This window comes from Gobio gobio (assembly GCF_949357685.1).
Source record: "Gobio gobio genome assembly, chromosome: 22".
Lineage (NCBI taxonomy): Eukaryota > Metazoa > Chordata > Actinopteri > Cypriniformes > Gobionidae > Gobio > Gobio gobio.
The window spans coordinates 38,510,863-38,531,067 of record NC_137118.1 but is presented as its reverse complement, the minus strand read 5'-3'; the positions used below and the strand labels follow the sequence as shown (position 1 = coordinate 38,531,067).

The 20,205-nt window shown below is 40.1% G+C and overlaps 1 protein-coding gene across 2 annotated transcripts in view; it reads right to left on the bottom strand.

The window, feature by feature from the left end:
- Positions 1-732: 732 nt before the first annotated feature.
- The window catches only part of antxr1b (ANTXR cell adhesion molecule 1b), a 47,166-nt gene continuing 27,693 nt past the window's right edge, over positions 733-20,205 (bottom strand). The window contains exons 12-18 of one of the 2 annotated variants that reach the window (XM_079804288.1): positions 17,874-18,087; positions 15,429-15,524; positions 15,074-15,115; positions 10,761-10,856; positions 10,441-10,608; positions 5,452-5,532; positions 733-1,504 (exon numbers count right to left, since the gene is read on the bottom strand). In XM_079804288.1, the coding sequence (XP_079660414.1) occupies positions 1,058-1,504; positions 5,452-5,532; positions 10,441-10,608; positions 10,761-10,856; positions 15,074-15,115; positions 15,429-15,524; positions 17,874-18,087 (1,144 nt within the window). In that variant the 3' untranslated portion in view covers positions 733-1,057. The remainder of the gene's footprint in view (positions 1,505-5,451; positions 5,533-10,440; positions 10,609-10,760; positions 10,857-15,073; positions 15,116-15,428; positions 15,525-17,873; positions 18,088-20,205) is intronic. The other variant, XM_079804289.1, reaches the window with a different exon arrangement.

Genomic DNA, 20,205 nt, shown 5'->3' with positions numbered 1-20,205 from the left:
CTACTGTGAAGCATGGGGGTGGTAGCATCATGCTTTGGGGGTGTTTTTCTGCACATGGGACAGGGGCGACTGCACTGTATTAAGGAGAGGATGACCAGGGCCATGTATTGTGAGATTTTGGGGAACATCCTCCTTCCCTCAGTTAGAGCATTGAAGATGGGTCGAGGCTGGGTCTTCCAACATGACAATGACCCGAAGCACACAGCCAGGATAACCAAGGAGTGGCTCTGTAAGAAGCATATCAAGGTTCTGGCGTGGCCTAGCCAGTCTCCAGACCTAAACCCAATAGAGAATCTTTGGAGGGAGCTCAAACTCCGTGTTTCTCAGCGGCAGGCCAGAAACCTGACTGATCTAGAGAAGATCTGTGTGGAGGAGTGGGCCAAAATCCCTCCTGCAGTGTGTGCAAACCTGGTGAAAAACTACAGGAAACGTTTGACCTCTGTAATTGCAAACAAAGACTACTGTACCAAATATTAACATTGATTTTCTCAGGTGTTCAAATACTTATTTGCAGCTGTATCATACAAATAAATAGTTAAAAAATTATACATTGTGATTTCTGGAATTATTTTTTTTTTGTTTAATGTTGTCACAGTGGACATACACCTACGATGACCCCTCCATGATTTCTAAGTGGGAGAACTTGCAAAATAGCAGGGTGTTAAAATACTTATTTTCCTCACTGTATTGCTCAGTTGTTCAAATAACTATGCATTCATTTTTTTTTTTATTCAAATGTTTATATTTTGCTCTAACTCTCTTTGTCGTTCTGTTAATTCGAAGAAAAAAAAAGAAGAAAAAAATTCATAAAGAACATGGCATGGTGATACTGAAAGTCAACAAACCTAGAATTCATAGTTGTGCAGTTTTAGAAAATGAACACCTTTGAATGTTTGTCAACCAATCAGAATGAAGTGTGCAATACAGTCACTGCCATTTGCAGCCCTTGCCAGTTGTATTAATCATGCTGCTCCTTTCTAATGCCTGGAAAATGTAGGGCTTAATTTTTGCACCAGCATAACCAGCAGTTTTTCTTGTGCAAATCTCTTAGATCTACTCAGTCCTGGTAGAACTGTGGTTCCTCAGGGCCTGGGCGTGGAGGTGGACGAGAAGGGGGCGGGGCTCGTCCGGGCGGAGCTGCCTGAGGGGGCGGAGGCAGGGTGCTGGGTGATGAGGGCGGTAAGAAGCTTGTTGGTGGTGGCGGTGTGGGAGGAGAAGGAGGCAGAGTCACATTGATGCTCAGACAGGTAGGAGGAAGAGCTCTGGTTGGAGGTGGCGTGTAAGGTGGAGGGGTTATGGATGTTGGGGGCGGAGTTGATGGCAAAGGGGGCAGGGTGGAGGTTGGAGAGTGGGCGGAGCAGCGTGGGGTAGGCGGCAGGGTGCCCTGTGGGACTGGAGGGCATCTGCTATGGGGGAGGCTGTAGATGTGGCTCGAGGGGTTGTTGTAAAGGGGGTATCGAGGAGGTGGGCAGGATTTCACATGGGTGAATTTCATACAGCGACCCTAGAGAGTAAAAAATGCAAAAGTCCATTTATAAAAGCTTTTATATGATTTTACACTTGAGTGTGCTAAGTTTCTGAAAACACAAAAAGACATTGTTTGGAGTTAGTAGGATTTTTTTGGATTCCCCAAGGATACATTAAATTGAGCAAAAGTTACAGTAAAGCATTTATCATTTTACAGAATATTCCTATTTCAAATGAATGCTGTTTGTTTTAACTTTATATTCATCAAAGAATTTTGACAAAAAAAAAAAAAAAAATGTATGACGTTTTCCAGACTGGAGTAATGATGCTGAAAATTCAGCTTTGCCATCACAGGAGTAAATTACATTTTAAAAATAGAAAACAGTTATTTTAAATTGTAATGATATTAAACAATTTTACTGTTTTTTTTTTTTTACTTTTTTACTGTTTTTACTGTTTTGATCAAATAAATGCAGCCTTGGTGATAATAAGAGCCTTACTAACCACACGTTTAACGATACACTGTAAACCTGAATAAGTTGGCAAAACTAAAAAAAAATTGAGGCAATCAGTTGCTCAAATTTGATAAGTTAAGAAATGTAAAGTAAGCAGAACTTGCAGATTTTTATTTTGCAGTCATACATTTTAATTGCTCTGAACTTGAAATATTTGAGTAAGTTAATTCATACAACTTAAAAATATCGTGTGATCTCAATTTTTAGTAGTGGAAACTTGACTAGCTTTAACTAGCAAATTCCACATTGCTAATTGGTGACACAATGCTTTGGTAGCATTAGCATAGCACTTTTTGAATGAGGACAGCAATATAATGCATTTAACATAAATCTGTTCTCAAACATCTCATGCTCCACTTGTCACCATAAAACCCAACATAACAGAAACTCTTCTAAACTAGCATAACACAACACTATACACTACTAAATCTCCCACTTAATGTTAATCTTGCACAAAAAAAGATAGTATAACACTTAATTTTGGCATTTACTGTCCCTTTTGAGTGACGTGGCAAAGCATCCTGGGAAATAAAAATCCCAGCTCAATTTCGGTTAAATTGAAGTTCTAAATTAAAGGAACACGCTGACTTTTTGGGACTTTAGCTTATTCACCGTATCCTCCAGAGTAAGATAAGTCCATACATACATTCTCATCTCTGTGTGTGCCATAACTCTGCCTGACGCACACACTGCTAGCCTAGCTTAGCACAAAGACTGGAGGTAAACAGCTCCAGCTAGCCTACTGCTCACTAAGTGACAAAATAACGCCAACATTTTCCTATTTACATGTTGCGATGTGTATAGTTACATCATGTACTAAGAAAAAATGAAAAGTTGCGATTTTCTAGACCGATATGGTTAGGAACTATACTCTCATTCCTGCGTAGTAATCATCGAACTTTGCAGCTGTACCATGGGTGCAGCAGCGCAACGATATTACGCAGTGCCTGAAAATAGTCCCCCGCACGCTCTCTGTGCAAGCAGGTTGTCATGTTGGTTATGATGCTGGAAGTTAGCCTATTTTCAGGCGCTGTGTAATATCATTGCGCTGCTGCACCGACATGGCATCCATCATTATGCAGGAATGAGAGTATAGTTCCTAGCCATATCGGTCTAGAAAATCGCAACTTTTCATTTTCCGTCTGTCTTAGTACATGATGCAACTATACACATCACAACATGTAAACAGGAAAATGTTGGCATTCATTTGTCACTTATTGAGCAGTAGGCTAGCTGGAGCTGTTTACCTCCAGTCTTTGTGCTAAGCTAGGCTAGCAGAAGGTGTGTCAGACAGAGTTATGGCACGCACGGCGATGAGAATGGTATATATGGACTTATCTAACTCTGTTAAAGTCCCAAAAAGTCAGCGTGTTCCTTTAAAAGAAACAAATTCATAAAACTCAAAATAATTGAGATGAATTAAAATGTGTCAGTTTTGAGAACTCAAAAGAAGCTGTTGCACTATTACTATTCAAAGCAAGTTTTTAGTACATCAAACTCTTATTTATTATTACCCTTTAGGAGTTTCTACTTGTTTGAAAAAAAATGTTCCCACAGTATGGCTCTGAATTATAAAGATGGAATTCGTGCTGTGAATTTAGTACAGTTTTGTGTCATGTAGTTCACTGCAATTTAATATTGCTTTAAAATGCCAACAGACATTCTTGTTTCCCTGTGAAGATGCAAAGCAGTCCAATTGCTTTAATTTTAAAGGCCATCTGATTTTTGTTCAGCGTTCTATTCTATTTACCACAGCAGATCAGACACCCCAACACTCCCCTCTGTGCATTCCTCTGAGGGAAAGGGGAGGGTGGTTAATGCTCTAAGCAGACTATGGTGCATTCCTTTTGGCAGGAGCAATTTTAGCTGACTGGGTCCTATTGGTCTGAGCCAATGCCAGAGTCCTGAGTACCTTCACTCTGCCTCTGTTTCTGACTGAACTTATTGCTCACAGCTGGCCTCCTTTCATCCTCAATATACCTCACAATGGTTTTCACGTGATCCTCACAATCTGCCTGCAACGTTTTTAACAAGAACGGATTCTGAAAGAACCCAGAGGTCTGCTTTTTTGAGCCTTAACTACTATTACCTCCTTATGTGGAAACAGATTCTGCCTTTTGATGTAGTGTTTTTCTAACTTAAAAAATGTCATAGAGATAAGCAATAAGCACAGATTATAATATGTGTGTGTGTGTGTGTGTGTGTGTGTGTGTGTGTGTGTGTGTGTGTGTGTGTGTGTGTGTGTGTGTATACACCGATCAGGCATAACATTATGATTATCTCTTCATCACGGCACCTGTTAGTGGGTGGGATAGATTAGGCAGCAAGTGAACAGTTTGTCCTCAAAGTTGATGTGTTAGAAGTAGGAAAAATGGGCAAGTATAAAGATTTGAGCGAGTTTGACAAGGACCATATTGTGATGGCTAGACGACAGGGTCAGAGTATCTCCAAAACTGCAGCTCTTGTGGGGTGTTCCTGGTCTGCAGTGGTCAGTATCTATCAAAAGTGGTCCAAGGAAGGAAGAGTGGTGAACCAGTGACAGGGTCATGGGCGGCGAAGGCACACTGATGCACGTGGGGAGCGAAGGCTGGACCGCGTGGTCCGATCAAACAGAGCAGCTACTGTAGCTCAAATTGCTCAGGAAGTTAATACTGGTTCTGATAGAAAGGTGTCAGAATACACAGTGCATCGCAGTTTGTTGCGTATGGGGCTGCACAGCCGCAGACCAGTCAGGGTGCCCATGCTGACCCCTGTCCACCACTGAAAGCGCCAACAGTGGGCACGTAAGCATCAGAACTGGACCACGGAGCAATGGAAGAAAGTGGCCTGGTCTGATGAATCACATTTTCTTTTACATCACGTGGATGGCCGGGTGCATGTGCATCGCTTACCTGGGGAACACATGGCACCAGGATGAACTATGGGAAGAAGGCAAGACAGCAGAGGCAGTGTGATGCTTTGGGCAATGTTCTGCTGGGAAACCTTGGGTCCTGCCATCCATGTGGATGTTACTTTGACATGTACCACCTACCTAAGCACTGTTGCAGACCATGTACACCCTTTCATGGAAATGGTATTCCCTGGTGGCTGTGGCCTCTTTCAGCAGGATAATGCGCCCTGCCACAAAGCAGGTGGTGGTTTGAGGAGCACAACAATGAGTTTGAGGTTTTGAGTTGGCCTCCAAATTCCCCAGATCTCAATCCAATCGAGCATCTGTGGTATGTGCTGAACAAACAATTCCGATCCATGGAGGCCCCACCTCGCAACTTACAGGACTTAAAGGATCTGATGCTAACATCTTGGTGCCAGATACCACAGCACACCTTCTGTGGTCTAGTGGAGTCCATGCCTCGATGGGTTAGTGCTGTTTTGGCAGCAAAAGGGGGACCAACACTATTAGGAAGGTTGTCATAATCTTATGCCTGATCAGAGTATATATACATTTGTGTTATGCTACACTATTTATTACCTTCTCTCCAGGTTGAGGTCTCATCACAGATACACGGTCATATCCTCTCCTAAGCCACACCCACAGGGCATCCAGTTTCCCCTGAAAGATTCAAACACAACAGTGGTTCAAGGAGATCAACATTTCAGAGCTTGCTGGTGTGAAATTCAATACAAAAATCATTGTCAGGGTAATCTATAATTGACTACCCAGAGCTATTCAAAGAGACTGAGGACCAAGGTACTTCATTTCCATTAATTTTATGCAGGTTGTTAATTGAACAGTTTCTAATTTGATAATTTCCTGTCTGAATCAAATAAATATAATAAGTGGAACAGCAATAAGAAAGAAATGCGTGTTCCTAAAATGGGAACATCTAATTGACTGACTCTTCACTTTGTATTTCCAACTCAATGACATTTAAGTTTCTCATTATTTGGTAGGAAAATTCACTGCTTAGGATGAAGCAGACAGAGATGAAGCAATTTTCAAACAGCAGCTGCTACTAGTCTCAGATATTGAGGACTAGGAGTGCCACATAAATAAAAATAAATAAATTATTAATGTATTCAAAAATAATAAAATTTGCCTTTGCATGTCTTAAGTTCATTGGTTGTTCCCACATATGAGCCAGTTGCATTTTTTAAAACTTGTTTAAAGGACACCTATTATGCAAAATTCACTTTTACACGTTGTGTGAACATAATTGTGTGTCGGCAGTGTGTGTACACAACAATAATGGTAAAAAAAATCCACCCACTCATAGTATCTCAGAACAAGCCGTTTGCTTTTGTGACTTCACATATTCTTAGGCCCCGCCCATGATTACTGACAGACTTTACGCTATTAGCATAGACCCTGCCCTGAGTGAGCTGTACACAGTCCGCCATGTTTATCTCCTCGCCAGAGCATTTAACAGCAGCATTCCTATAAGAAATACATGGCTACTAAAGTAATTTAATCAAGAGTGATTTTCTGTTTTTTTTAATTCATATTAACAGCATGTTTAGCAGTAGGTACTATATATTACGCTGATTTCACTTCATATACACATGCAATTTCTTTATTTGCTGTTTACATTCACACAGACACAACCGACTGAGTTTATGTGAACTTTTTGACAGTTTAAGCACAATAACAAGTGAAAGAGAACTTAGTTTGATACTGATGTGACGTGCTGTCTGAAAGCCAGCTTTCTGTGTGCCTTTAGAAAACCATAGAAGTTTTGACTGATATAAAACACATGCAGATAATAAACTTTCATGATGTTGAGGAACTGCAATGTCACATGAACATGATTGTGATAGCGATTGTAATCAAAACCACAGATGTTTAGTTTAGTATCCAAGGCATGAGCTGTACTGGCTCCGCCCTCTTCAGCAAAAAGGGCGGGGAGCAGCAGCTCATTTGCATTTAAAGATACATGCACAAAAACAGTGTGTGTGTTTGTTTGTTTTTAAATGGTATAATAAATGATCTGTGGGGTATTTTGAGCTGAAACTTCAGTCACATTCCTGGGACACCTGACACTAATATTACATCTAGAAAAAAGGGGCATAATAGGTCCCTTTTAACAAGTGGATAATTAAAAATAATTTTAATTCTATGCATAATTTTGTTTTTAATATATTATTTATTGTAACATTTAACAATCATTTTAATCATGATTTATGTGAACATTTTAAAAAGGAAAACAATTTATGTATTGATAACTGATTATTTGTGGAAACAAATCATTAGATGTCTGTAATATGACAAAACATCCAAATATTTCAATATAGCTCAATAGAGGATTGGCTGTTGGAACCACCTATAACTCCCTGAGGTAAATCATTATCTCTAAGAAAACGGTTATCAGTAACATTTGCCACACACTGCCCTGGATAACATCTCACTTCATTTCTTGTGATTTTTTTGTTGTTGTTGCAGAATCTGTCAAACACACAAAGATGTTTTGGCCACACTTTATATTAGGTGGCCTTAACTACTATGTACTTACATAAAAAAAATAAGTACAATGTACTCATTGTGTTCATATTGCAAAACACCTTTGCTGATATTAAGTTGGGATACGGGTAAAGTTAGGGACAGATGATGTGGTAGGGGTAAGTATGTACACAATAGGTGCATTGTATCAAATTATTAATTAAAATGTTAGTACAAAGTAGTTAAAGCCACCTAATATAAAGTCGAAGTTTATCTTTATTTTTCTTAACCTGTATGTGTGTTTAATTTCTGCCTATCATAATGGACTGTCACCCGACATAATCCTGAGGAAAGAAGGTGGAAGAGAAAGAGAAAAGGAGGTTGTTTTGTTGGGAAATGGACCAGCTCTGCAAAGCTCATCTCCCTGGGGTCAGCTCAGTTCAGCGTCTGGTTTAAATTAACCCTCCCCTTCCATCTGACAGAGACATTATGAAACAATGCATTAACCGCTTCCCGGACTAGCCGAGGCCACCACAATAGCATCCCGCTTCTTTTGAGCTCCTTCCAGCCTTCCATACGCTGGCCACATCATTTGTTGTCCACCAGATAACGTAAGCATGACGCTGTACTGGGTCATCCATAGCTGTTGTGTAATGTGTTTTTGTGAGGACACATTGGGATTTGAACATTTTCTGGCTTCGTAAAAGGTATTCAATACCTTTTACGTATAATGCCATTCCTGGCCAGTTGGTTTAAACAAATATGAATTTGGTCCAAGCTGGTTAGAGCCGGTTTGGTTCTGGTCACTGGTTGACCAGTAATGCAATGCTGCTCACAAGCAAAACTTGGTGAATCAAGAATTAAAATTTGATATCAAAAGAAAGAAAAATATAATATATACTACGTAAGTATATACGTAATATATACTGTAATTTTTTGTGAATTAATTTAAGTCGGTTAAGTAAAAAGTAAAAAACGAACCCTCTAATGTGTCACAATACATTGATTTGGAACAATACAACAATATAACGTGTCAATGAACACATAAAAAACTATATATCTTTTAAAATATCTATAACATATGTTAGAAGGCTTGTTTGACTGTTATAAAAAAACATATCACTAAACTCAAATCAAATATTTAATAATTATGGAAGCTTGTTTCTGCCACAAAATAAAACATTTTAAAAGATAGTTGCGACTTTTTATCTCGCAATTGTTATGTCCTATTAGACTGGGTAAACCCAGCTTGATCTGCCGGCGATTTGATTTCGCCTTGCAGCTTAGCCTGGAAACCTGTACGTTCATTTCTACTGCTTCTGTTACACTTTTGCGGGAACCAATCACAGACTGGCTTATCCACCTGGCACACTATTAACACGATTTAACACGATGACGGACAGATGGTGCGTTCAAGTCATGTCGTAAAGATCGTATTTACGAGTTGAACGCACATGAATGCCACCACGAAGTCGTAAATACCAGTGGAAAGTTCGGATTTTCTTTAAGCCCCGATCTGTACGACTTGGGGGCGTGTCAACATGCCGGAATCAATGGATGCAACGTCAGTTGAATATAACAGGTATTTAGCAGTGACACTGTCAGGCTTTGTCATTTACAGCAAAGTAAGCTAGCACTGTAATTAGCCTAATATATAACGATACACATTACAATGGCTTTATAGATGAATTAAAAACGTAAAAGATTAAAACTCAGCTGACGCCCATTCTTTTTCATCATTTTCCATAAGCAATGTTAACAAGCCTTGCTGTATTTTCGTGAAACTCATTAAAAGAAGGTACACCGCCGTCTTGCTCCAACCAAAGAGACTTGAACGCACATGATGTCGTAAACACAACTTCCCACCTCGTAAATACGAACATCCCAGGAGGACTTGAACGCACCAAGAGAAGCGATGGGGTTGCCCGTTGATCACGTCTCTTGTGGTCTGATTGGTTGAAGGACTATCCAATTGCATACAGAGTCCTTTGAATTTTGCTCGTTTATCACACCTCTTGTGCAGTAGAAAATGCATAGCAGACTCCCCAGACCAATGTTCAATCTTAAATTGAGCTTGGTCTGGTGATAGCCAGACAAATGTCCTATGACAGTTTTGTACTGGGGGTATTCCAGAAGAAGTTTATGCAACACACCCGGGTATGTTTAAGAGGTAACTTTCAGAGTATGTAAGTAGCAATAGCAACTCACTCTCTGGACATAGGCCTAACCTGCTCCGGAGGTTATGATAGTTAGTGTAAATACTGCAAATAATGAAATCTCTGATGAAGTCCAGTGAGTAGTTCTTGTGCTCTTGTCTAAAGTGTTAATTCCAACCCTCAATGTTGTTAACTCAAGTCACAATCTTGTTTGTTTTTTGTGTTCAATTTCGTATTTTAGTTGGAGTGCGTAGGAAGGAGGGTGCCATTTTCTTTGTTAATTCTTTTTCTCCTGTTTTTTGGGATAAGCTAGGGAGTTAAGGTGGTGCTATTGTCTTTTTGTTTCTTTTTGTTTTCTTTCGGTGGTTAGGTAAGTTAGATTGCGTTAGACACTGTTTTGTTTATTATTTTGGCTATGCCCCCTCCGGAAGCCATTTTGTGTTCCTCTTTTGATTTCCTCATACAATAAATCAAACTTGCAGTAGTTTTCAGTGGTTGATGGTGTTCTTTAGTGCTGGGACTGGGAATGAGAAGCTCCATGTGGTCTCCCCTTTCGTCTTGTTACGTTTTCCCTCAATCCCCTAGACTAATGTTGAAACGGAGAGCGTAACACAATCCTGTCTTTTTTTCCTCAGAATTGTGAGTTATATAGTCAGAATTGTGTGATATTAAGTCAGAATTGCAAGCTTGTTTCCGCCACAGAATTTCTAACAACTTTATAAGCCCCTGAATTGAATCAAATGCTAAGAGATTCGATGTCAGATGAAGCGCCTGATTTACACCCAAACCAGCATCTGCTGAGGCATAATAAAATGGATTTTGGCCACAAAAAGTAAGACATTTAAATATAAAAACATCATTGCATTAACTAACTGCTTAGTTAATGTGATGAACTAAACCTGTGGTTACTCTTCTTAAACAGATCTACCTTGATTGGCGAGTACCACTTCTGAGGGGAGATGGGTTTTCGCGTGCCATTGTTTAGGGTCCGTGTTGTCGAAAACTCAAACTCTTGCTCAGGCATCTTCACCCGCGCATTCTTGGCCATCTCCAGTTTGGCTCCTTCTTCAGTGGATCCCTTATCTCCCCAGCGCACCTGTAGTTGTGACGGACACACACACACACACACACACACACACACACACACACACACACACACACACACACACACATACACACATTCGTATCACTGCACTGGACCGGAGCGAATGCAAGCTGTTCTTTTCTTTCCAAACACCCTTGACTTACCTCCATCCTTTTGATGCCACCAACTCCTCTCCCACCGTAGTACGAAGCGTCCACTGTTGGCCAGTTCTTCTTTGGGTAGCCTTCATCCTCTTCATCCTTTAGAGAAAGACATTATAAAATTGGCGTTAAATATTCAATGAGAAACTTTGAGCAGGACTTGATTTTATAAATACAGAATTGATTGGAGTGTGAAAATACATATCAATGCTCTAAGTCAATAAATAGTTGATTTTAGTTCATCTTAACTTCTGTTAGCTTTAAATTGCCATTGGTACAACATCTACAAGAATATAGTGAAATATTTACCAATACTTAATAAAAAAAAACAGTGAAAGATAATAGAAAAAAATATTTTTTGCATAGATAATGGTGTAGTTACTGCATCTGCCAGCAGGGGCTAACTGACTTATGCTAACCAGTCAAACTAGCACAGTTATTGTGCATGAAAGAGATCCAAGTGTTTGGAAGAGCCAATTACAAATGAATGCATCCTTTGTTTGATTTAATTGTGCTAAGGGCGCAAAAAGAACAAAGTAATTATATATTCTCATGAATTGAAATCCACTTTGAGTTCAAAACCATGTAATAGTAATCCTTTCCAAACACGGCCAGGAAATGATGTCAGCCTATAGGCTACCTTCCTGTCATCTATCTGGATTTCGGTTAAAAGAAATCAGACGGAATTGGATTTCCATATGTTCCCTCGCAGTCTGAACTGCAACCGTTTTAATGAGCCTGGGAGGACGAACTCTCTTAGAAGAACTTTTAGCACAAGTCTTTTTTATTTTTATTTTGAGTATTACCCTCTGCAGAAACAGAAACTTTTGGCAATCTGGTGAACCACTTCAGTGATCCACAACGTATCTTAAACAGTCTTCAGAGTTTAAGAAAAAAAGAATAAATTAACACATTTTTAAATGCAACTTTTCAATTCTGCTCCTTTGGGTGAACTGTTGACTAACTGACCAATGGATGAAGAAAATAATTTGGCTTTCATAACATTTGTTACTTTTAAAAAATGTGTTACGTTTGGGGACAGTACGTCTTAATATTGTCTTTTTTTCCTAAAATACTGTCTTCAATAGAGTGGTGCAGGTATGACATCACTTTATAGGCCAAAACGCGGAAGCAAGTTAGCATTTTAGCACTTCCGGTTCCCTCGTCCCGAAGTCAATGGGTTTTTTGAATGGGTTTTAGTTAAATGGCTGAAATAAGGTCTGTGGTGAACACAAGCTCAAGACACTTTCACGTTTTATTCCACAACATAAAATACATCGGTATTAGCCCACTCGTTATTTTTTGAAGCTGTTACATGTTTTGTAAAAGACGGATGGCTAAAAGGGTTAGGCTAAGTGGCTAAATGGGACTACAGAGGCTAAACACCATCACACCGAGCAGGTAAATTCAGTCCGCTTTTACAGCCTTATTAGGCTCATAATTGTGCTCTTATAAACTAGTCTAACGTAAACGTTCTGGGAAAATGTTTTAGATAAAACTGAAAGAGTTGTCGGATGCTTAGTGATGGTGACGTTGAAACCATGGGACCGTGGTGTAGTCCGTTTGTAGCCTTTCTTAAGCCATTTACTTCTTGCGACTGCATTTAGTCTTCAAAATTAATAGAAGTTGTGTTATGATAATTATCTTGATGGACAAAACATGTAAGTATCATAAACTTTTGTCGATCACAGATCACTTTAAAGCCTATGGAAAAATCCTATTGGGTTTTTCATGAGGGAACCAGTGCAATGCTAACTACTGGTTGGCCTGTAAAGTGACCACTCTATTTGAATACATTTTAAAATGTCACTTTAGTGTCAAACGAATAATTTTAATATGCTGATTTTCTTCACAAGAATCATTTCTGATTGTTATCAATGTTGAACAGTTGTGCTGCTTAATATTTTGTGGAAACCGTGATAGATTTTGTGACAGAAAGTTAAAAAAGAACAGCATTTTTAGAAATATAAATATTTTATAGCACTGTTAATGTTTTCAATATCACTATTCATCAATTGAATGTGTCCTTGCTGAATAAAAGTCATTCTTAGTAAATCTTAGAATAAAAGTATACTGACCCAAAGTTTTTGAACAGTAGTTATATGTACCTGTATTTTTGAATTGTTTTCAACCATCATGGCCCATCCCTAGTACAGCACAGTTGATCTTTCTGAAGTCAAAAGCTAATCATTTAGCAGTGATGAGCCCTGAGGCAGGATTCAGGGATCAGTTTGTACTTCCACTGCAGACTGTTACCTCAGATACTGCAAGACCTGCTTTAAGCTTGTGGAATTTCCTGTTTTGAAGGAGAAATCTGAGACTTGGAAAGAGGAAGACTTACAACGTGTCCAGGTTGAAATGTGCTATGGACAATTAAATTGTTCTCAAAAATTCATAAACTTGAAGAGGTAGTACAAAAATTAGTGTGGATCTGCTCTTTGTCATTTCGTCTCCAGATGTTTACATTTATCCTAGTCAAAAGAGTGGAAATAGTTCAAAATCCATCAGCATTGCAGGGTGGATTATTGGATCAAATTTGAGACCTTAAAATCACAAGTTTCTGACACTTTCTGTCTTTTGTCATTATCAATTTGGCGCCCGTGGCCACATCTGTGAAAACTTTCCTGAGCAAATGTTTGGAACTAATGTCAGTTGGCATCTCCTCACAAGCAAAACCCTCTGAAGAAATCTTGCTGGAGGAAAAAGGTTTCATGATGAGAACACACTGTGGCTCCTACCAAAACAGCAAGGCATAGCATTGAAAATCGACATTAAATTTAAATTATTATTTGCTAGAAATCTACCCATCTGTTTTGGCTCTCAAATCTAATTTGAGCTGTTTGAAATGTTACTTGAGAGTTACAGCAGAGGGTATGATTTTCACTGAAAAATGCTTTAAAGTCCCCATGAATTCATGGGACTTTTAGTATGAATATATTAGCCTTACTGTTATCTAAGCTAGTGTGCTCCAAAACAACGACAACATTTAGAAGATATAAGCATTCAAAACGTACAGTCCTTCTCCCTTCTGCCAGTTTGGATCAATGATTTTCACTGCACTTCAGCTTCTCATCAGATTTTCTGTCCAATCAAATGCTCTCTAGAATCTAACGCGTCTCGCCCCCTATATTATAAATAGATGCTGAAGCTGCGGCTAAAATCGGTCACTTGTTCACACATTTACTGTTTTCTACATGGTGAATGACACAAAATGCACTATATGGGGGATAGGGAACTATGGAATGATATTCTGGACAATTTTCAAAATGAATGGCAAATTGTATTTGCAATTTCATTTTCAATTTGTGCACGCTTACGTTGTGACAATGGAAACACAAATGCGTGATTTGCAATCGCGTTTGGATTTTCTTTACCGTGTATGTAACATGTCTGCCAAATTTCAAATGGACATGCAGAATACGTTTGCAATTGCATTTACAATATCTTACAAGTTATGACCATTTTGCAATAGCGATGGAAAATCACCCATTTGCTATTTCACTTCCTCCGTGTCCTGCCACAACCCTCACAAAATTCGAATGGAATCGCAATCCCCTTTGCACTTGCATTTCCGATGCCTAACAGACAACTGTCAATCAGTCCTGAGTTTGGGGTTTATTGATAGTCGGAAAGAATGCAAGTATGAACATATTCTAGCTTCATGCATACCTTTTTTATCAACACTTTAAATATGGGTAAGTTTCATAAAAAAAAGTTTCAAAAGCATTCCGTGTTTGGCAGGGAAGCGTTTTCTCACAAATAACGGAAAATTCCGTGTTTGGCAGGGAAGCGTTTTCTCACAAATAACGGAAAATTCCGTGTTTGGCAGGGAAGCGTTTTCTCACAAATAACGGAAATTTACGTGTTTGAAGGGGAAAGAGTTGTTTGGTTACCGTCAATCTTCAAAATATCTTTTGTGTTCAGCAGAAGAAAGAAATTCATACAGGTGTGGAACAACTTGAGGGTGAGTAAACGTCATTTTTGGGTGAACTATTCATTTAGTAGCTCGAGTTACTGTCCATTTTGCATGTACAGAAATAACAGCCTGGACATTTTCCTAACTTATTTCCTTTTTGATTTCAACAGAAGCATGAAAACAACATGAGGGTGTGTAAATGATGACAATTTTTTTTATTTTTGGATGAACTATCCCTCTTAATACGCTAAATTACCCAACATGCAGGTCTGGAGATGGACATAAAATCAGATTTTTCCCACTGGACTCTATATCTTCTGACTGCAATATGTGATCTTGACATTGTCCAGGACTCTGGAAACATGGAAGAAAAGCAAAACCAAAAGAAAGCGTCTCTTACCGAACTGTCGTCCATCATGGGTGGCGGCGGCTCATGGACGATCTGTTGCGAATGAGAAGAAACTGTTTTTACAGTCTTTCATGTCATAGGAATTATCTTTGATGGAATGGAAATCATATTTTAATGCAAAATGTCATTTAAAAAAAAAACTTTCCTTTATCCCATCTCACTTCTTAGCAAGACTTTTTCCATTGCCCAGAATTTCACATTTATTTGCACTTCAAAAAAGACATCATGGGCTGAAAAACTGCTTGAAAACCACTTTTCAGCACTGTAATGACTGGATTTTCGGGCTCCGGTTGGGGTAACTTCTAAATAAGAAAGCTGAGATGAGGGGCTTCAGTGCGAGACTTACCACGGTGCAACAGAGGGGCCAAAACCACCAGAGCGTCGCCATCGTGATCAACAGCAGCAGGATCAGCAGAGCTATGGCCAAAAACGTTCCGTCGGTCTGATGGACAGAGCAGAAACACAGATCCAGGCGAGGCTTATGGTCCAAGGGAAATAAACATTGAATAATCTTCCTCATGCCACACTCGAACCCTTCTGGATGGGGCTCCACTTAAAAGTTTGCGGTGTAATGGAGTTTAGGGAGAGAATATTAATAGGAATTTATGTAAAGAGCTTTTTTAAAACAATATCTTGATCTCTGTGTGAGTGACAATGCCGGGAAACATTTAAAAAGCATCTCATATTCATATTTTTACCTTAAAGGGATAGTTCATCCAAAAAATATTTTTTTATAATTATATATATATATATATATATATATATATATATATATATATATATATATATATATATATATATATATATATATATATATATATATATAATATATACACTATATTGCCAAAAGTTTTGGGACGCCCTGCCTTTAAATGCACATGAACTTTAAGGACATCCCATTCTTAATCCGTTGAGTTTAATATGGACCTTTGCAGCTATAACAGCTTCAACTCTTCTGGGAAGGCTTTCCACAAGGTTTAGGAGTGTGTTTATGAAAATTTTTGACCATACTTCTAGAAGCGCATTTGTGAGGTCAGGCACTGATGTTGGACAAGAAGGCTTGGCTCACAGGCACCGCTCTAATTCATCCCAAATGTGTTCTATTGAGTTGAGGTCAGGACTCTGTGCAGGCCAGTCAAGTTCCTCCACACCAAACTCGTTCATCCATGTCTTTATGGACCTTGCTTTGTGCACAGGTGTGCAGTGATGTTGGAACAGGAAAGGGCCATCCCCAAACTGTTCCCACAAAGTTCGGAATATCAAAATATATGATGAATGTATGTATGCTGAAGCGTTAAGAGTTCCTTTCACTGGAACTAAGGGGCCAAGCCCAACCCCTGAAAAACAACCCCACACCATAATCCCCCTCCACTAAACTTTACACTTGGCACAATGCAGTCAGGCAAGTACCGTTCTCCTGGCAACCGCCAAACCCAGACTTGTCCTCCAGTTTGCCAGACAGAGAAGCGTGATTCGTCACTCAAGAGAACACGTCTCCACTGCTCTAGAGTCCAGTGGCGGCGTGCTTTACACCACTGCATCCGACGCTTTGCATTGTACTTGGTGATGTAACGCTTGGATGCAGCTGCTTGGCCATGGAAACCTATTCTACTAAGCTCTCTACGCACTGTTCTTGAGCTAATCTGAAAGCCACACGAAGCCTGTATCTATTGACTCTGCAGAAAGTTGGCGACTAATGCACACTGTGCGCCTCAGCATGCGCTGACCCCGCTCTGTGATTTTACGTGGCCTACCACTTCGTGGCTGAAGTTGTTGTTGTTCCCAATTGCTTCCACTTTGTTATAATACCACTAACAGTTGACCGTGAAATATTTAGTAGTGAGGAAATTTCACGAATGGACGTATTGCACAGGTGGCAACCTATCACGGTACCACGCTTGAATTCACTGAGCTCCTGAGAGCGACCCATTCTTTCACAAATGTTTGTAGAAGCGTCTGCATGCCTAGGTGCTTGATTTTATACACCTGTGGCCATTTATACATCTGAATTCAATGATTTGGAGGGGTGTCCCAATACTTTTGGCAATATAGTGTAATACATTCATGGCCAGAAGTCTTGGCACCCCTGGTAAATATGGTCAAAGATGGCTGGAAAAATAAATCTGCACCATTAATCCTTTTGATCTTTCATTCAAAATTTTTTGGAAAAACCTAACCTTTCATTGAAGTAAAAGAATTGAAAGTGGGGGGTAAATCACGTAATGAAATAAATGCTTTTCTCCAAAACACATTGTCCATAATTATTGGCACCTTTTTGTTCAATACTTTTTGCAACCTCCTTTTGCCAAGATAACAGAGAGTCTTCTCCTATAATGCCTGATGAGTTCGGTGAACACCTGACAAGAGATCAGAGACCATTCCTTCATACAGAATCTCTCAAGATCCTTCAGGTTCAGGTCAGGGGATTTGGGATGGTCGTGGCAGAAGCTTCCTTTTGTGCTCAGTGATACATTGTTGTTTTTACAGCCATCTTTGATCATATTTACCAGGGGTGCCAATAATTCTGACTGTATATATCTTCTGGTTTTCAGGTGAAATGTGACCTGGACATGTTTTCATGAGATCACTCATATGGTATGAACAAAACAGTCGTGTTCACGCATTCAACACCTTAATAATGGTGTTCAATCAGTTCACATGCTTTTTGGCCTCTGGTGTCGCAGCAAAAACAGCACCAATCTGCTGCAATCTACCAGTGTGCTGTTGGAATGTCACCCCACCAGAGGAGCGTTCGTTTTTAGAGAGGGCAAGTAGGACAGAATATACTGACTGTGTTCAGAGGGTAGACTGAAGATGGAGCTGAACTAGAGGTACTGCCCAGTGTAGAGGTACTGGGAGTGGCTCTGCCCAGTGTAACAGTGGTAGTGGGCTTGGCACTGGTGCCCTGGAGGGTTACTGTACTCACACAGCTGACAGTCGTGATGGTCACAGAACTGGAGATAAAACTCAGGCCGTTGTTCATACTGACATGGAGGGAGGCAGACCTATGAACGAAATTTTTTTATGAAATATTTTGTCAATTTTAATTGTGCTTTCATATTTAACCCTCTGGTGCTTTTCGGTCCTTTTTGGCTGAGGAATTTTATGTTTTTTTTTTTTTAAAGGTCCCATGGCATGGCATTTTTCTATTATTTTATAGTGTTTCCTGAGGTGTACTTATATTGTTAGTATGATTTTTACATCATAAAATGTCATAATTTAGAAATAAAAGGCATTTTGTCTATACTGCTGTTTGCCCTGTGGCTGAATGCCCTGTTTCAAGAGGCGTGTCTGCTGTGAGACTTCAGTAAAAACGCCCACTGTTGTGATTGGCTAACATCTTTGCATTTGAAATGAGCGGAGGGGGCGTGGTTTAACGAGGTCTACCAGGCACGAGCTGCTGCCAGTGAGACGGATGGACCAGAGTTCACTTCTCATCAGTTCTCTCAGCATGTCTCAGTTCAGGGTGAACTGTTGTAGTTACTAGAATATACTTCAGGTTATTAGTTTATTTCTAGTCGGAGGGGCTGTCACTCATGTCAGAAAGTTAGTAACTTTAGTAAATTATGGATCAGCGCTGACTCGAGACGTGAACCGTTTAGAACGATTCAGTCCGATTTGGTGAAACTGGTTCGGTTCACTAAAAAGAACCGATTCAAAAGAATGATTCATTCGCGAACCGGACATCACGGAGACGGAGCGATTGCTAACAAAGTTATTTATAGTAACTACTGAGTTATGAGAGCGCTGTCTGTCAGCGCGAGTTTATTGTGTTTGTATCTGAGAGTTCTGAATAAACACGAGTCTCAGTCACGCCGGGCCCGTCTTCCTTCTTATTCTACCAACTTTGTAACACATGCAATGTACCATTACAGCGAGATGAACGAGTTAGTAAGTTTGATTAAAGCATTATTTCTAGATATGTTCCAATCATATGAAAAGCGTCAGTGACGCGCATTGAGTAACTTACACAGCGCAAACAAAGACACAACAGCAGTAATCGAATGTAATCCAGTTTATTGTGGGGAAAGCTGGCTAGCCTAGCCGGATACCCTCACGCTTACCCCCCTTCTGCTTAATCTCACGCCGCGTTTGGTGCCTCCGCTGTGGGCCAGATGCAGTACTGGGGGTCGGGGATGTTGAAGGCCGAGCTTCGGCGTGCGTGAGGTTTATCTCTAAAGATGTGGCTCTGCCGATGTTAAGCAGAAACTCTCGACTGTATGCACATTTAAGAACAGATAGACGCGACGAGGACGTACAAAAACACTGACTCACAAGATAGAAAACACCGCTCTGTCGGGAGAGAGAGAAGCCGCAGTGTGTGCACGAATAATAAATAATTAGCTACACATAAGAAATCACTGATCACAGATCAGAAGGAACTGAAAAAAGACTTCTGTTTTCATTTGTACATCCAAACACTGAGAAACTGCCAGCATTCACTCGTTCACAAGTAATGATCTCTCGAGCGTTTGCATGGGCGTACCAGATTCTCTGGGCGGAGGAAAGGGAGGTTCCCTTACGAGAGTACTCTCGTATTGCGTTTTGCTAAAACGCTATGGGGAATTCCTTTCCTCGAGATATTGAAGCAAATTTTTATCCAAAAATACCTTTTATACGCAGTGCAGCTGCACAACTCTCAGCAGGAAGCAGCTGCGTGCTGATTGGCTGTGCCGCTGCAACTGCAGCAACCTATAGCGAGACCGTGGGGCGGGACGGACCAATCAGGTCCTTCCAAATTCCCGCCACAAGGGGCAACAGAATTTGCATAGCCTAGGGTATATAAGACCCACTCTCGCAAGGTTAGTCAGATTAATTCTTCTTCAGCGACTTGCAATCGTTGAGCTCCGGATCGAAGCCTGCCGTCGACACGCACCCAGCGGAACACGCGGCCTGAGGACGTCGGATTATCCGCCTTCAGCCTGCCTTCCAGCTGCGCCATCCGGCACTATATCCTTTCATACCTTACTGTGTTTTTCACATTCAAAAAAGAGCACGAGACGTTGTTTCAAATGTCTCGTTCCTGCGCCTCATCAGAGGTTCCATCGCGGACGAGGATCGGCACATCATCTGGATAGGTTTAGTTTTCAACGGGACATGAGAGACTGCAACATCTATTGTCT